The following is a 12,798-nucleotide window of genomic DNA, read 5'->3' as shown; positions in this document are numbered from 1 at the left end:
GCCATTACAGGTACACAATGTAAACAATTCAGGGAGCAAGTCACTCTCAGAAATTCAGCTTCGGATTCCTCAAGCTGTAAATCACAGACACTTCACGACGGCTGTTAGGTTTTAAATAAGCTAACGTGTAGGAGGGTTTGTAAGCTCTAAACGACCCATCTCAAAGTGTGACCTGGGAATGCTTCCATACCTCCTGGAAACTTGTTAGAAATGAGAACCTCAGACCCCATGCCAAACATACTGAACCAGAAACTGAGTGGACAGCCTGACAATCGGTGTTTTAATAAGCACCTAGGGAATTCTGATACATGCTAAAGTTTGAGAATCACTGCTCTAGAGAAATGCACAAACGTTACTTATTGGAGATTAAACAAAAGGCGAAGGGGTGGAGGGCGCGGAACGGACCTCAGGGGCAGGGCAGAGAGCATTCGAGAGGAACCTGGGAGAGGCCGAGGTGCGACTTGAGGAGTCGTATACCCGCTGTCCCCGCCTCTTGGACGGTCCCGAACCCTCGGAAGCCGGGCGCCAGCAGGTGGCGCTGGACGCGCAACTGACCTGGAGGCGGAGCCTGCAGCAGGCGTGGTGACTCGGCGCTCGGGAGGCTCGGGCTCCGCGTGGGGTCTGCACCTCCGGGCAGCAGCTGCAGCAGAGACTCACGGTCAAGCTACGGCGAAGAGTGGGTGAGTCCCTTGGATCGTTCTCACTGGCCGCTTGCTCCTCGAGTCCGCCCGCGTGTCCCTGCAAGGCTGGGCGCCGGCTCCCAGTTTTGGGAGGGGTGTAGTGGGTCGCACGCCTTCTCGGGACCTGGGCGGCGGCGCTCCTGGGCGAGCGCTGCTCGGTTCTCCCTTTATGTGCCGCTCCGAGAAGCGCTGCCTTCCAGCCCAGCTCGGCGGTGGCCGGGCGGCGGGTTGTGGGGAGCCAGAGTCACTGGAAGCCTTTTCGGTAGGGGCTTAAGGTTATAATGGATTAGTAAGTTTGTTCTCAGGTTGAGTTTTGATATCAAGTGTTTTAACGTGGCAAAGTGGCCAGTTTGCTGTGGGTTGACGAATGATTGGTGCACTAGTACTTAAAATCGTGCTACTTCTCGGCTTGGGGTTTCCTAGTAACAGGTTTTCCTTTTTAGTCGTTAGAACACTGGCCCTACTCTTTCAGGATCTGGGTGGGGTTCGGGTTCTCTCCAAAATAGTCAATCAAGGCTTTAAATATGCAATTCTGGTCAAATCCACTGAAAGGAGTTTGTAGACATAATTTTTTTTTTTTTTACTTTATTTCTTACTTTTGTAAAAAAAAAAAAAAAATTCTTACTTTGTTACTTTTGTAAAAAAAAAAAATCCCCTCCACATCCTAACATGCAATAAAAGGTTATTCATTTAACATGAATGTTAAGCACAGAAGGAAAGCAAGGCTTAAAAAGAAGAGCAGCACAGTGAAAAAAACAAACTTGCCTTCACGTAGTTAAATGTAAAACGAGTGTGTACTTGAAAGTATAAAACGTTGGAAATGCAATGCAACTCAAACAGTGTATTCCAGTCATTGGGTTTCTTCATATTCTCAACTGTGGGACATAAACATGAGTCAGTTGGGCTGTGCCAATATTTAGGAGCACGAGGGCAGCCATCCTGGTAGAGCTAAACAGCAGTTGCATTAGAAATATGCTTCACTTTTTTAAAAAGGGGTGAAAGAGAACTTTGGGTCGAATTCTGGAGTGCCTAACATTTTAACACTATGTTGTTTTCTGTTATTTTTCTTTTTATGAAAAGATTTTACTGTAGAACTAAAATTGCATTTTGGTTAATGTCTGATGGAAACCAACAAATTTATTTGACTTAATAGTTTTTTTTCCTGGCTTACGGGCACAGAGTTGACTGTGGGCTACACAGTCAACAAGCTCCCTCACAGGGCTTTTCCTTGGCTTTGCTCTGAAGCATGGTCTCTTTACCATGCAGACAAATGGCTGGGAACCTCTCCAGGGCAACTCTGGTTTTCCACCCAGACTCTTTTTAGTGACCATCAGTCAGCAAACATTGCCAACTTGCTAGCTACCCCAGGACTGGATCTAAAACACAGCCCTCAGCCTTTTCCTCTGCTTCCCTTCCCATGCCACCATCTGTCTATAAAACTTTATCCTCCTCTAGGATACATTGCTCTACCGTGCAGTTGCTTGTTGAAATACCTGCCTTCTCTCCCAGACTTCAAGGTTTTTCAGAGCAGAAGCTTTATCTCATTTAACCTTGTACTCCCCCTGCCTTACATTGTTCACAATATAGTTAATGAATTCATATTGAATAAATATAGATGTATTTGTTAGCATCTTTACCATCATGAAACTCTCAAAGTTAAAACAACTTCTAAACATAATGAATTATTTCTTATATTTGATTACAGTAGGTGACACTTCCATCCTAGCACCTCCTCCCCTACCCCACAAACTATTATGTTTGTGGTATGGTTTGAAGCTGTGTCTCCCCCTCAAATCTCGTGTTGAAATATAATCCCCAAAGCTGGAACTGGGGTCTGATGGAGGTGATTGGAACATGGGAACAGTTTCTCATGTTTTAACACCATCGCCCCTTGGTGCTGTTGTCACATTAGTGCAGGGGTCCCCAACCCCCTGGCCACAGAATGGTATTGGTAAGTGTCCTGTGAAGAACTAGGCTGCACAGCAAGAGGTGAGTGGCAGGCCAGTGAGCATTACCGCCTGAGCTCCACCTCCTGTCAGATGAACCATGGCATTAGATTCTCATAAGTGTATGAACCCTATTAGAAACTGTACATGCAAGGGATCTAGGATGCATGCTCCTTATAAGAATCTAACTATTTTGCCTGATCTGAGGTGGAACAGTTTCATCTTGAAACCCTATCTTTCTCCCCCAACTTGGAAAAATTGTCTTCCATGAAATCAGTCCCTGGTACCAAAAAGATTGGGGACCACTGTGATGATGTAAGATGCCTGCTCCCACTTTACCTTTCACCATGACTGTAAACCCCCTGAGTCCTCTCCAGGGGCAGATGTTGCCTTGCTTCCAGTACAACCTATGGAGCCATGAGCCAATTAAACCTCCTTTCTTTATAAATTACCCAGTCTCAAGTATTTCTTTATAGCAGTGCGAGAACAGCCTAATACAGTTAGTTAAGTCACCAAATGACTTGGCATAACGCTTCTTTAAGGAGATAGAGTGTCCTTTCCTCCAGAGCAGGAGTGAGTGTCATTTCTGTTTTTCCTCTTTATTGTTGATCGCAGAATTGGCTTCATAAACACTTGATGATTGGTATATGCTTTACTCAGAATTCTTGTTCATGCTAGTGCTGAACACCCAAATCACACTAACGTAAACCAAAAAAGGAACGTATGGACTGTGTAACTGAAAAATTCAGGATCTAGTCTCAGGGACTCTAAATACTGAAATATGCCACCACGACTCTTCTGTGCCTTTCTTCACTTCCTGTTCTGCTTCCATGTTGGCTTTCTTCAGTTCTAATGAAAATATCTTCCTTCTTACAGCAAGGAGGAAAGAGCATGGCAGGCTTATAATGTCCTATCTTAACAAAATGTCAGACCTCTCATCTAACCCTTCCACCTCCATATATAAATTTCAGAGAATGACCATGGGTTAACTAGGGTTGTGTGCCATCCCTAAGCCAATCAGTGGAAGAATAGGAAACTCACTGGCCAGGCCTGAGTCATATACCCACTTCTGTGACCAGAAGATGGGCGTTACTATTTTGTGCAGCCTCCCAAAATCATACTGGAGGGAGGAGGGGCATTTCTCCAAATGAAGGAAATGTTTTAAATTAGAAGAGAACGTGGGCAAACTAAAACAACAAATATCCTCATCATGAATGTTCTGTAATTTTGAAATAGATAATATCTGGAAAATGTTCCAGGAGCATCTCAACAGAGAAAATGTTGGCTTATGTAAAAGCAACTCCCCTTTATTCATTGTTATGGTTAAACTTTTAAAACTTGGAGAATGTTTTAAGAACAGTCATATGTCTCTTCATTACAGAATACATTCTGAGAAATTCATTGTAAGCCAATTTCAGTGTTGGGGGAACATCATAGAGTGTACTTACATAAACTTAGATAGTACAGCCTCCTTCATACAGAGGCTAGATGGTATAGTCTATTGCTCCTAGGCTACTAATCTGTGTAGTGTGTTACTATGCTGAATACTGTGGGCAGCAGAAACACAATGGTATTTGTATATCTAAACATAGAAAAGCTATAGGAAACATACATATGTAGTATAAAAGATAAAAAAATTGTATACCTATAGAGGGCACTTACTATGAATGAAACTTGCAGAACTGGAAGTTGCTCTGGGTAAGTGAGTGAGTGAGTAGTGAGGGAAAGTGAGGGCCTGGGACATTACTGTACACTACTACAGACTTTATAAATGTTGTACACTTCAGCTACCCTACATTTATTGAAAAATTTTTTTCTTTAATAATAACCTTAGCTTACTGTAACATTTTTACTTTATTAACTTTTTAATATTTTGACTCTTTTGTAATAACATTGAGCTTAAAACATAGTTACATTGTACAGCCGTACAAAAATGTTTTCCTTGTTTATATTCTTACTCCTTAAGCTTTTTTCTATTTCTAATGTTTTTTTCTTTTTAGACTTTTTTGTTAAAACTAAGACACAAACACATTAGCCTAGACCTACCCAGGGTCAGGATCATCAATATCACTGTCTTCCACCTCTATATCTTGTCCCACTGGAAGGTCTTCAGGGGGCAGTAACAGGCATGGAGCTATCATCTCCTATGATAACAATGCCTTCTTCTGGAATATCTCCTGAAGGACCTGCCTAGGGCTGTTTACAGCTAGCTCTTTTTTTATAAATAGAAGGAGTACACTTCACAATAATGATAAAAAGTGTAGTATTATAAAAACTAGGCAGTAGGAATTTTTTTGCTCCATTATAATCTTAGGGGACCACTGTTACATATGCAGTCAGTTGTTGACCAGAATGTTATGTGACACATCACTGTATTTTAAACTATTCCTGGAAACAGCTTTCTACCTAAAAAAGTACTACATGTGTTCCAAAATTCAGAAACACTTGAGTTATTTTCTGTCAGTCAAATTGTTGTATCTCTAGTCTGTTTTTCTCATTGAATTTCATAAAGTATAAATTGAAGATGTATCCCTCAGGGAATAAATTCAGAACTAATAAAAACAATAATACTGTGACATATGTTTCCTTTCCCTAAAAAATGTTACACCAATCCTGGATGAGGATCTGTGAGTTTGTTAAAGAAAAAATTGTTTTATCAAGTGAGAAATGTGAAAAGTTGTTTTCCACAGGGTTGACCAGAAGACTGGGCACATCATTAATCCAGCACAATTCACCACTCCCACTGGAAACATACTAGCAATTCACATCTTCCAAACAAAGACGAACCTCTTACTCCAAAAGAAAAATGGCATTCTGAAAATATTGTTTCAGACTTCAGTGTCAACCCCAAAATTCTGTTAAACATAAATCTTATATCAGCTACCTCCAGGCTCCATTGATGACATTATTACTCTCAATATAATGAATTTCTAATTATATTTGCCATTGACAGGAGTTGGCTTTCCTCCAGACGGAAACCTGAAATTACATCTTCCTAAAGTAAAAGGCAACATATGACCCTTTGTAATCCATAGAGACACCTAGGATATTCATTGAACAAATAAGTGGATAAAGAAGAGCAGTTACTATTGATAAGAGGGCATTGGTTTGAAACTGTTACAGATTATAATGTGAGGTTAAATGTATAAATCAGTCACTATTTGAATTTTTATTGTACTTTACCACTCTAGTCTTTAAGCAAGTAAAATTTTTATATAGTTCCATCAAACATACACATCATAAGTAGAATAGACATGAAAGTAATTATTTTTATTTTTACAGGTGGCTGAAGCCATACTCTTTTATGGAATTAATGGAAAGCAGAAAAGACATCACAAGGCAAGAAGAACTTTGGAAAATGAAGCCTAGGAGAAATTTAGAAGAAGATGATTATTTGGTAAAATATTAATAATAACAATAAGTGATAACCTCTATAAACATAATTCAGATGCCATTCTATATCTCCTAGTGTTATGAAAACTAACCAGTATTTTTCACCCTAGTCTGCTGATATCTGGACTTGGATTACTGTCACTGATACTGTGAAGGACAGAGTAGTATATGTAAGACAAGTAGTACCTTGACTGATTATCAGGGACTTAGCTCAATAACCTTGAATAAGTCACTGAAAATCTGGGGTCTTAGTCTAAGCCATGAAAGTCTTGGACCAGATCATCCCCAAGGCCCTTCCAATTCTTTCTAACAGTCTATAGTTCTAATTTAAAAAAAAAAAAAAAAAAAAAAAAAAAGTCATCAAAGCCCATACAACAGTAATTTTGTTAGCAAGCATTTTTGTCATAGACACAATGGCAACTTACCAAGAGATCATCTAGTAAATTGGTGATTCACTGTAAAACCAAATAAATTTACTTTTGGGCAAGAATCACTTGTCCCACTTTTGGTCAACCACAGGATTAAGTGTTTCTTACTACATTTTTTGACTGAAAAAGTGGCAAAAATTTTGGTTCCAAACTCTCCCAAACTATCTCAATGGAAGTTTTAGCAGAAATTATTTATTTAATCTTAATAAATCCTAATTTTAATAGGGATAAGTAATTAAGAAATTATAAACATATACTTTATAAAAGTAACAGTGTGCATAAAATGAAATTATTGCATTTTTCAAGTTTACTGTCTTGTCTGAAGCATGTATTTCTTTTGTCCTAAAGAAAAAATCTTTCAGTGCCACATAGACTGTGCTATCTTCAACTAACCAGTATTCAAAAGCAAGATTCTGAATGCTGTTATTCAATGAGAAGCATAATGCTTGAGCAATAAGTAATTAGTTTAAGAGATATCCCATTGTTTTGTTCAATTTTAAGATATTTATCTTCTTTTCTTTGTAGCATAAGGACACAGGAGAGACCAGCATGCTAAAAAGACCTGTGCTTTTGCATCTGCACCAAACAGCCCATGCTGATGAATTTGACTGCCCTTCAGAACTTCAGCACACACAGAAACTCTTTCCACAATGGCACTTGCCAATTAAAATAGTTGCCATTATAGCATCTCTGACTTTTCTTTACACTCTTGTGAGGGAAGTAATTCACCCTTTAGCAACTTCCCATCAACAGTACTTTTATAAAATTCCAATCCTGGTTGTCAACAAAGTCTTGCCAATGGTCTCCATCACTCTGTTGGCATTGGTTTATCTGCCAGGTGTGATAGCAGCAATTGTCCAACTTCATAATGGAACCAAGTATAAGAAGTTTCCACATTGGCTGGACAGGTGGATGTTAACAAGAAAGCAGTTTGGGCTTCTCAGTTTCTTTTTTGCTGTACTGCATGCAATTTATAGTCTGTCTTACCCAATGAGGCGATCCTACAGATACAAGTTGCTAAACTGGGCATATCAACAGGTGAGATGACAATGTTGACACTATTACTAAATAAAAAATCTAAGTCACCTGACAAATTAATCATTTCTCATTGTAATATTAATACCCTAACCCCTGTTGAAACTCAATGCTGAAAATGCCATATATTTTAAAATGTTTATTATACTTTCACTAGGGCTTTGTTGTCAGTCGGTTTTATATTGAGAAACATTTTTAAGCTGAAAATAAGGTATAACTTTAGCAACAAAAGAAACATTTTATTCATGGACAAGGCCATATTTCAAATTTCTACCACCTTCACAAGATTACTTTTTAACACTGATTGTTCTTATCTTCTCCTTGTTTATCTTCTTAATGAGCATGCACATTACAGTTCTAACCAAGTAAACCATCAAATAATTACTAGAAAGTTAATAGATTATGGAAATGTTGCATTCAAGAAGAAAAGTGATAGCTTCTATGTCATTTATCTTAGAAGAATACCAAAAAAAAGAAAGAAAAAGTCATACATGTGTGGAGACCTGTTTCTGGGCTTTATGTTAGACACAGGGAAGAGTATAGAAGGAGATTCACATTCAGGAAATAACTCTTGTTTGCATTCCTTCTTTCTGTGTTTACCCTCTGGTAGGTCCAACAAAATAAAGAAGATGCCTGGATTGAGCATGATGTTTGGAGAATGGAGATTTATGTGTCTCTGGGAATTGTAGGACTGGCAATACTGGCTCTGTTGGCTGTGACATCTATTCCATCTGTGAGCAACTCTTTGACATGGAGAGAATTTCAGTATATTCAGGTAAATAATCTATAAAATAACTCTAAGAGGTAAATCATCTTTTGCACTTATAATAACAAATATGTTGACTTTACTCATAAAAAATAACAAATGTTTTTCAATAGCGAAGATGTTGCACTTGTTTCAGTTAATAATATGCTCTCCTGTTGTTCTCCCTATTGCTTCTAATTAGGACAAGTGTTTCCTAGACATAAATAAAAGTCATTAAAATATATATATATATATATATATATATATATATATATATATATTTATTTTTTTTATTTTTTGAGATGAAATCTCACTCTTTTGCCCAAGCTGGAGTGCAGCGGCACGATCTTAGCTCACTCCAGCCTGTGCCTTTTGGGTTCAGGTGAGTCTCCTGCCTCAGCCTCATGAGTAGCTGGGATCACAGGCACCCACCACCATGCCCAGCTAATTTTAGTGTTTTTAGTAGAGATGGGGTTTCCTCATGTTGCACAGGCTGGTCTCAAACTCCTGACCTCAAATGATCCACCCACCTCGGACAGTCATGAGCCACCACACTCCGCCTATTGATTCTAATATTTGAAACTTGTTAAACAATTTGCTACCCATCTAATGTGATATTTTAGAAATCCATTATGCATGGTTTATTAGTTTTTTAAAAATAAAAATATTCTTTTACCTGTTACCTGAATAAAAGTCATGCCTTTTATGTTACACAACTTAGCACTATCCAGAAGCAAAAGCCCTCTCCTTGAAATAATAGTGTTTTATCTACCAAAGATATTCTAGTATGTAATTTCAAAGGCTGCTTTTTCCAGCTTACATTTTATATAGCTTACTCACTTGAAGTTTCTAAATAGTCTTGGAATTTTAAAACTATCTTAGGTTTACTGAAGTTTATCTTCTGGTGGTAGATTATCCATAGGAAAAAAGAGAAAAAGTCCTGTGTCACAATTCACTTGGGATCCTTGTCTGACAAGATTCAAAGGACTAAATTTAATTAGTCATAAGCACTCCCAGTTACCTTTTATGGGCAGACATCTTTGGAAATTTCCACAAAGTCAGACATTTCCAACTATCCCTTCTACATGTCTACACGTATACTCCAGCACTTTATTAGGGCATCTGATTAGGCTGGAAAGTATGCCTCCATCTGAATTCTTCCAGTGTAGCCTAGAGATGGTACCACATTCTCACAGAATTTCCTGATTTTGTAGGTTTAGCCTGAGAGCCATTGGAGTTCTCTGGTCCTCATTAAATAGCTTTCTTCATACGTTACTCTGCCTGTTACACATAGGAGGAACACCACTTTTTAGACTTAATTAGGAATTTAAGACTGCATCTTGACAACTGAGCTCATTCCACGACATGCACAAAACCTAGCCCATAATAAGTATACAATATACATTTGGTAAAATTAATTTTCAACCAATAACGTGTATGTTTAAACCAGAAGCCTAGAAATATTTCATTTAATATCTGAGAACTGGTTACACTACGATTTACCATGGAGATTCACATCTTAAAACATAAACTTAGCTATTTGATTATATTCATTGGGACTTAAGAATATGGCTGAATAATTGTGAGTTAGATTTGTTCTGGCAGGCCAATGACCATTTCCAGTAAAGTGAATAGATGTCAGAAGTTATATAGAAGTGCTGTTGCCAGAACACTGTTAAGGTTACACAGGTACACAACTATTTTTAAGCAATTTTATCTGTGTAGTGACAAAGCATCCCAATGCAAGCTGAAATGTTTCATCACATGTCCAGATCTCTCTATTTTGTGCAGACATTGAAAAAATTTCAGTTATCCATAATTGAAAAAATGTCAATGTCTGCACAAAATGTTCAGTGTTCAATGTTCACATTTTTCCGTTTTTTCAGAATATTCAATTTTTTAAAACGTAGGCCAAGTTCATTCACTTCATTATTAATTTATCAAAATCAGAGTGAATCACATTAGTCAACTTCGCAATTGATAAAGATCACTGAAATCAAATTGATTTTTTTCTGTAATCTTCAGTTAATCTACCTATATTTAATTGAGCATCTAAAACGTGCAAATCATTGTGTTGATTCTGCAGGGATCCTGTTATAAGTAAGACTCAGTCCCTGATTTTAGGTGGCTTGTGATAAGCAGAATTAAGACAAATACACAAGAGATAAAGCCCAAAAAATGAATGTCATTTAAGAGAGATGAACAAAGTGGTAGAGAAAGAGTAGACAGGGTTTTTGATCACCTGCATGCAAAGAAAGGCTGTAGGTTTTGTTCCCTTAGATAGCCTGGAGACAAGAACATTACCAAAAGTAAGGTGAGGAAGACATGCAAAAAGGGTAGAAAAGATGTGAATGGACATTGTTGAGAAATGTGTTAGGAAAACAATCATAGATAAGGATTTCCAAGCAGCAGAGCATATCCAGATGAGGTAGGATGGGATAAACTCCTACTGAAGCAATCTTCACCAATTTTGTTTTTCTTTTGCAGAGCAAGCTAGGAATTGTTTCCCTTCTACTGGGCACAATACACGCATTGATTTTCGCCTGGAATAAGTGGATAGATATAAAACAATTTGTATGGTATACACCTCCAACTTTTATGATAGCTGTTTTTCTTCCAATTGTTGTCCTGATATGTAAAAGCATATTATTCCTGCCATGCTTGAGGAAGAAGATATTGAAGATTAGACATGGTTGGGAAGACATCACCAAAATTAACAAAACTGGGATGTCTTCTCAGCTGTAGAATTACAGTTTACACACATTTTTATTAAATATTGATATATTTTATCATCAGCATTTCAAGTTTGTATTTGTTAATAAAATGATTAAAGATCTTAATGTTTCTCTTCATATATGTGTGATGAGTTTAAAATATGTGTATTTCCTTGTAGATTTGATTCAAAGCAAAAAAAAATATCTTTTTAATACTAATCTCTAGCACTTTCTCTGTGATAAAGGTAAGCATGCCAAAATAGCATCTGATTTGTCAGATTAAATAGCATTACAAATAATCAAGAGCTTTGAAATACCAGTCCTCGCTACCCATTAGACAGGTATCATTATGAAAAAATTATTTTATCTGAATCTCCAACAAAAGCATAATAAGCATTTATTCACTATTACTAAAGAGCTTTAATTTGTCTGTACCCAGGTTTTACTCATGGAACACCTACCTCAAAAAACACAGACTGTGTCTCTACAAGTAAAGCAGCAGAGTAATATCAGATACAGCCAGGCAAAATAGAACTCAGGCTATCCAGGAGAAATAGTAAATTCAATAATTTCCACCTGAGTTATGTACAATTCAGTTTAGCTTACTTTAATGCATTGGCAAAGCTTAACATAAAACATTCCCTGAAAGAACAAACTATACATTAGCTGTCAGGACTTGCTAACCCAACTATGTGCTTCAGAGGTTTTCCATGATTAGCAAAAGTAATCACAAGCTTTATCTTTTATAGTGGTGAACCATTTATTATTAAAGACAATAGAGATAATGGTGCAAATTAGGAAAAACAATTAGGCTATTCAGTAAGTGGAGTCCAGTTTTTCTATTTTTTCTATCGCAAAGGATGATTATTCATTATTACATGGGGGATAACGAACTTCCCTGGGCACAAATTTGAACTCTGCATTATTGAGGTTCAGACATACAGAGATATATTCACAGACAGTGAAGAAAGGAGTTGAGAGCAGCAATTCTGAACTGGCGACAGAGCAGACGAGAGTGTCCTTGAGAAAAAACTCAGCATAAAAGAAAAATAAAACTAGGACTTTAGAATTGCAAACCAGATTCATCAAGGGAACATAACTATGGGACCACTTAACTAAGCATGACACATGTCATTCCATAATCAACCAGCTCTGAGACAGCAGTCAAGTAACATAGTTTCACCTGCATGGCAAAGTGTCAGCACCTCCGGTACTGAGAAGGAGAAATCAAGTACCAAGTACCTTCCTAGTACCAAGACATTATAGAGGCTGCAGCTGAAGTGGCACCTCAGTGAAGCTTTCAGGAACAACAGCCCAAGTTCTGACTTGATTATTGAACCCCTGCCTTGGTAGCCATGGTAACAAAGAACAACAGGCCTATTCTGAAACAGAGAATATACCTTTTTGAGGATTACTAGTTACAGGAAAAGGAATCAACAAGGTCCTTAAAAGCAAGGCACAAAACATCTAGATTCCATTTTTACTCATAGATTGATAAGAACTAAACCATTCTTTGTAGCTTTTGTGAAGTTTTTACAATAGTTGGGTAATATTGTTATGAGCTGAAGAAAACAATAAAAGTTGTCTTTAAAAGATCATATATAATGTTCTGGTATAAGCTTGGATTTTCTTTTACTTTTCTTTTACTCCACCAACATCACTAGAGCATATTCCATATACTAGGTCAGTGCTAAACAGAGACTATGGAAAGATAGAAATGACCTAGTCTCTACTCACAGTCATGGGGAAGACAAATTTTAGTGCACCAATGGATTCTGAGTGTACTGATATCACTTAACGAATGAATGACCAGTTCTGTTTACAAGAGCAAAGTCAGGAAAGTATGAGGTTGAGCCA

The 12,798-nt window shown here is 37.6% G+C and overlaps 1 protein-coding gene across 1 annotated transcript; it reads left to right on the top strand.

Moving 5' to 3' along the window:
• The first annotated feature begins 282 nt into the window (after nt 1-282).
• Nucleotides 283-12,536, top strand: STEAP1 (STEAP family member 1). The gene is made up of 5 exons (XM_032252984.1): nt 283-680; nt 5,909-6,023; nt 6,973-7,485; nt 8,093-8,257; nt 10,715-12,536. Exons 2-5 carry the CDS (start codon nt 5,931-5,933, stop codon nt 10,970-10,972), a joined length of 1,029 nt encoding a protein of 342 aa, XP_032108875.1. The 5' UTR covers nt 283-680; nt 5,909-5,930; the 3' UTR covers nt 10,973-12,536.
• Nucleotides 12,537-12,798: the final 262 nt, after the last annotated feature.

The sequence above is a fragment of the Sapajus apella genome, unplaced genomic scaffold (assembly GCF_009761245.1).
Source record: "Sapajus apella isolate SASKATOON/1434 unplaced genomic scaffold, GSC_monkey_1.0 scaffold81, whole genome shotgun sequence".
Taxonomy (NCBI): Eukaryota; Metazoa; Chordata; class Mammalia; order Primates; family Cebidae; genus Sapajus; species Sapajus apella.
This window is presented reverse-complemented; position numbering and strand designations above follow the sequence as displayed.

What these genes read in the sequence shown, in the direction of transcription:
- STEAP1 (XM_032252984.1), top strand. Translation starts at nt 5,931, where the DNA reads ATGGAATTAATGGAAAGCAGAAAAGACATCACAAGGCAAGAAGAACTT. An exon ending in TAGAAGAAGATGATTATTTG is followed by an intron (nt 6,024 to 6,972) that starts GTAAAATATTAA and finishes TTTTCTTTGTAG; the next exon opens with CATAAGGACACAGGAGAGAC. An exon ending in GAGAATTTCAGTATATTCAG is followed by an intron (nt 8,258 to 10,714) that starts GTAAATAATCTA and finishes TTTCTTTTGCAG; the next exon opens with AGCAAGCTAGGAATTGTTTC.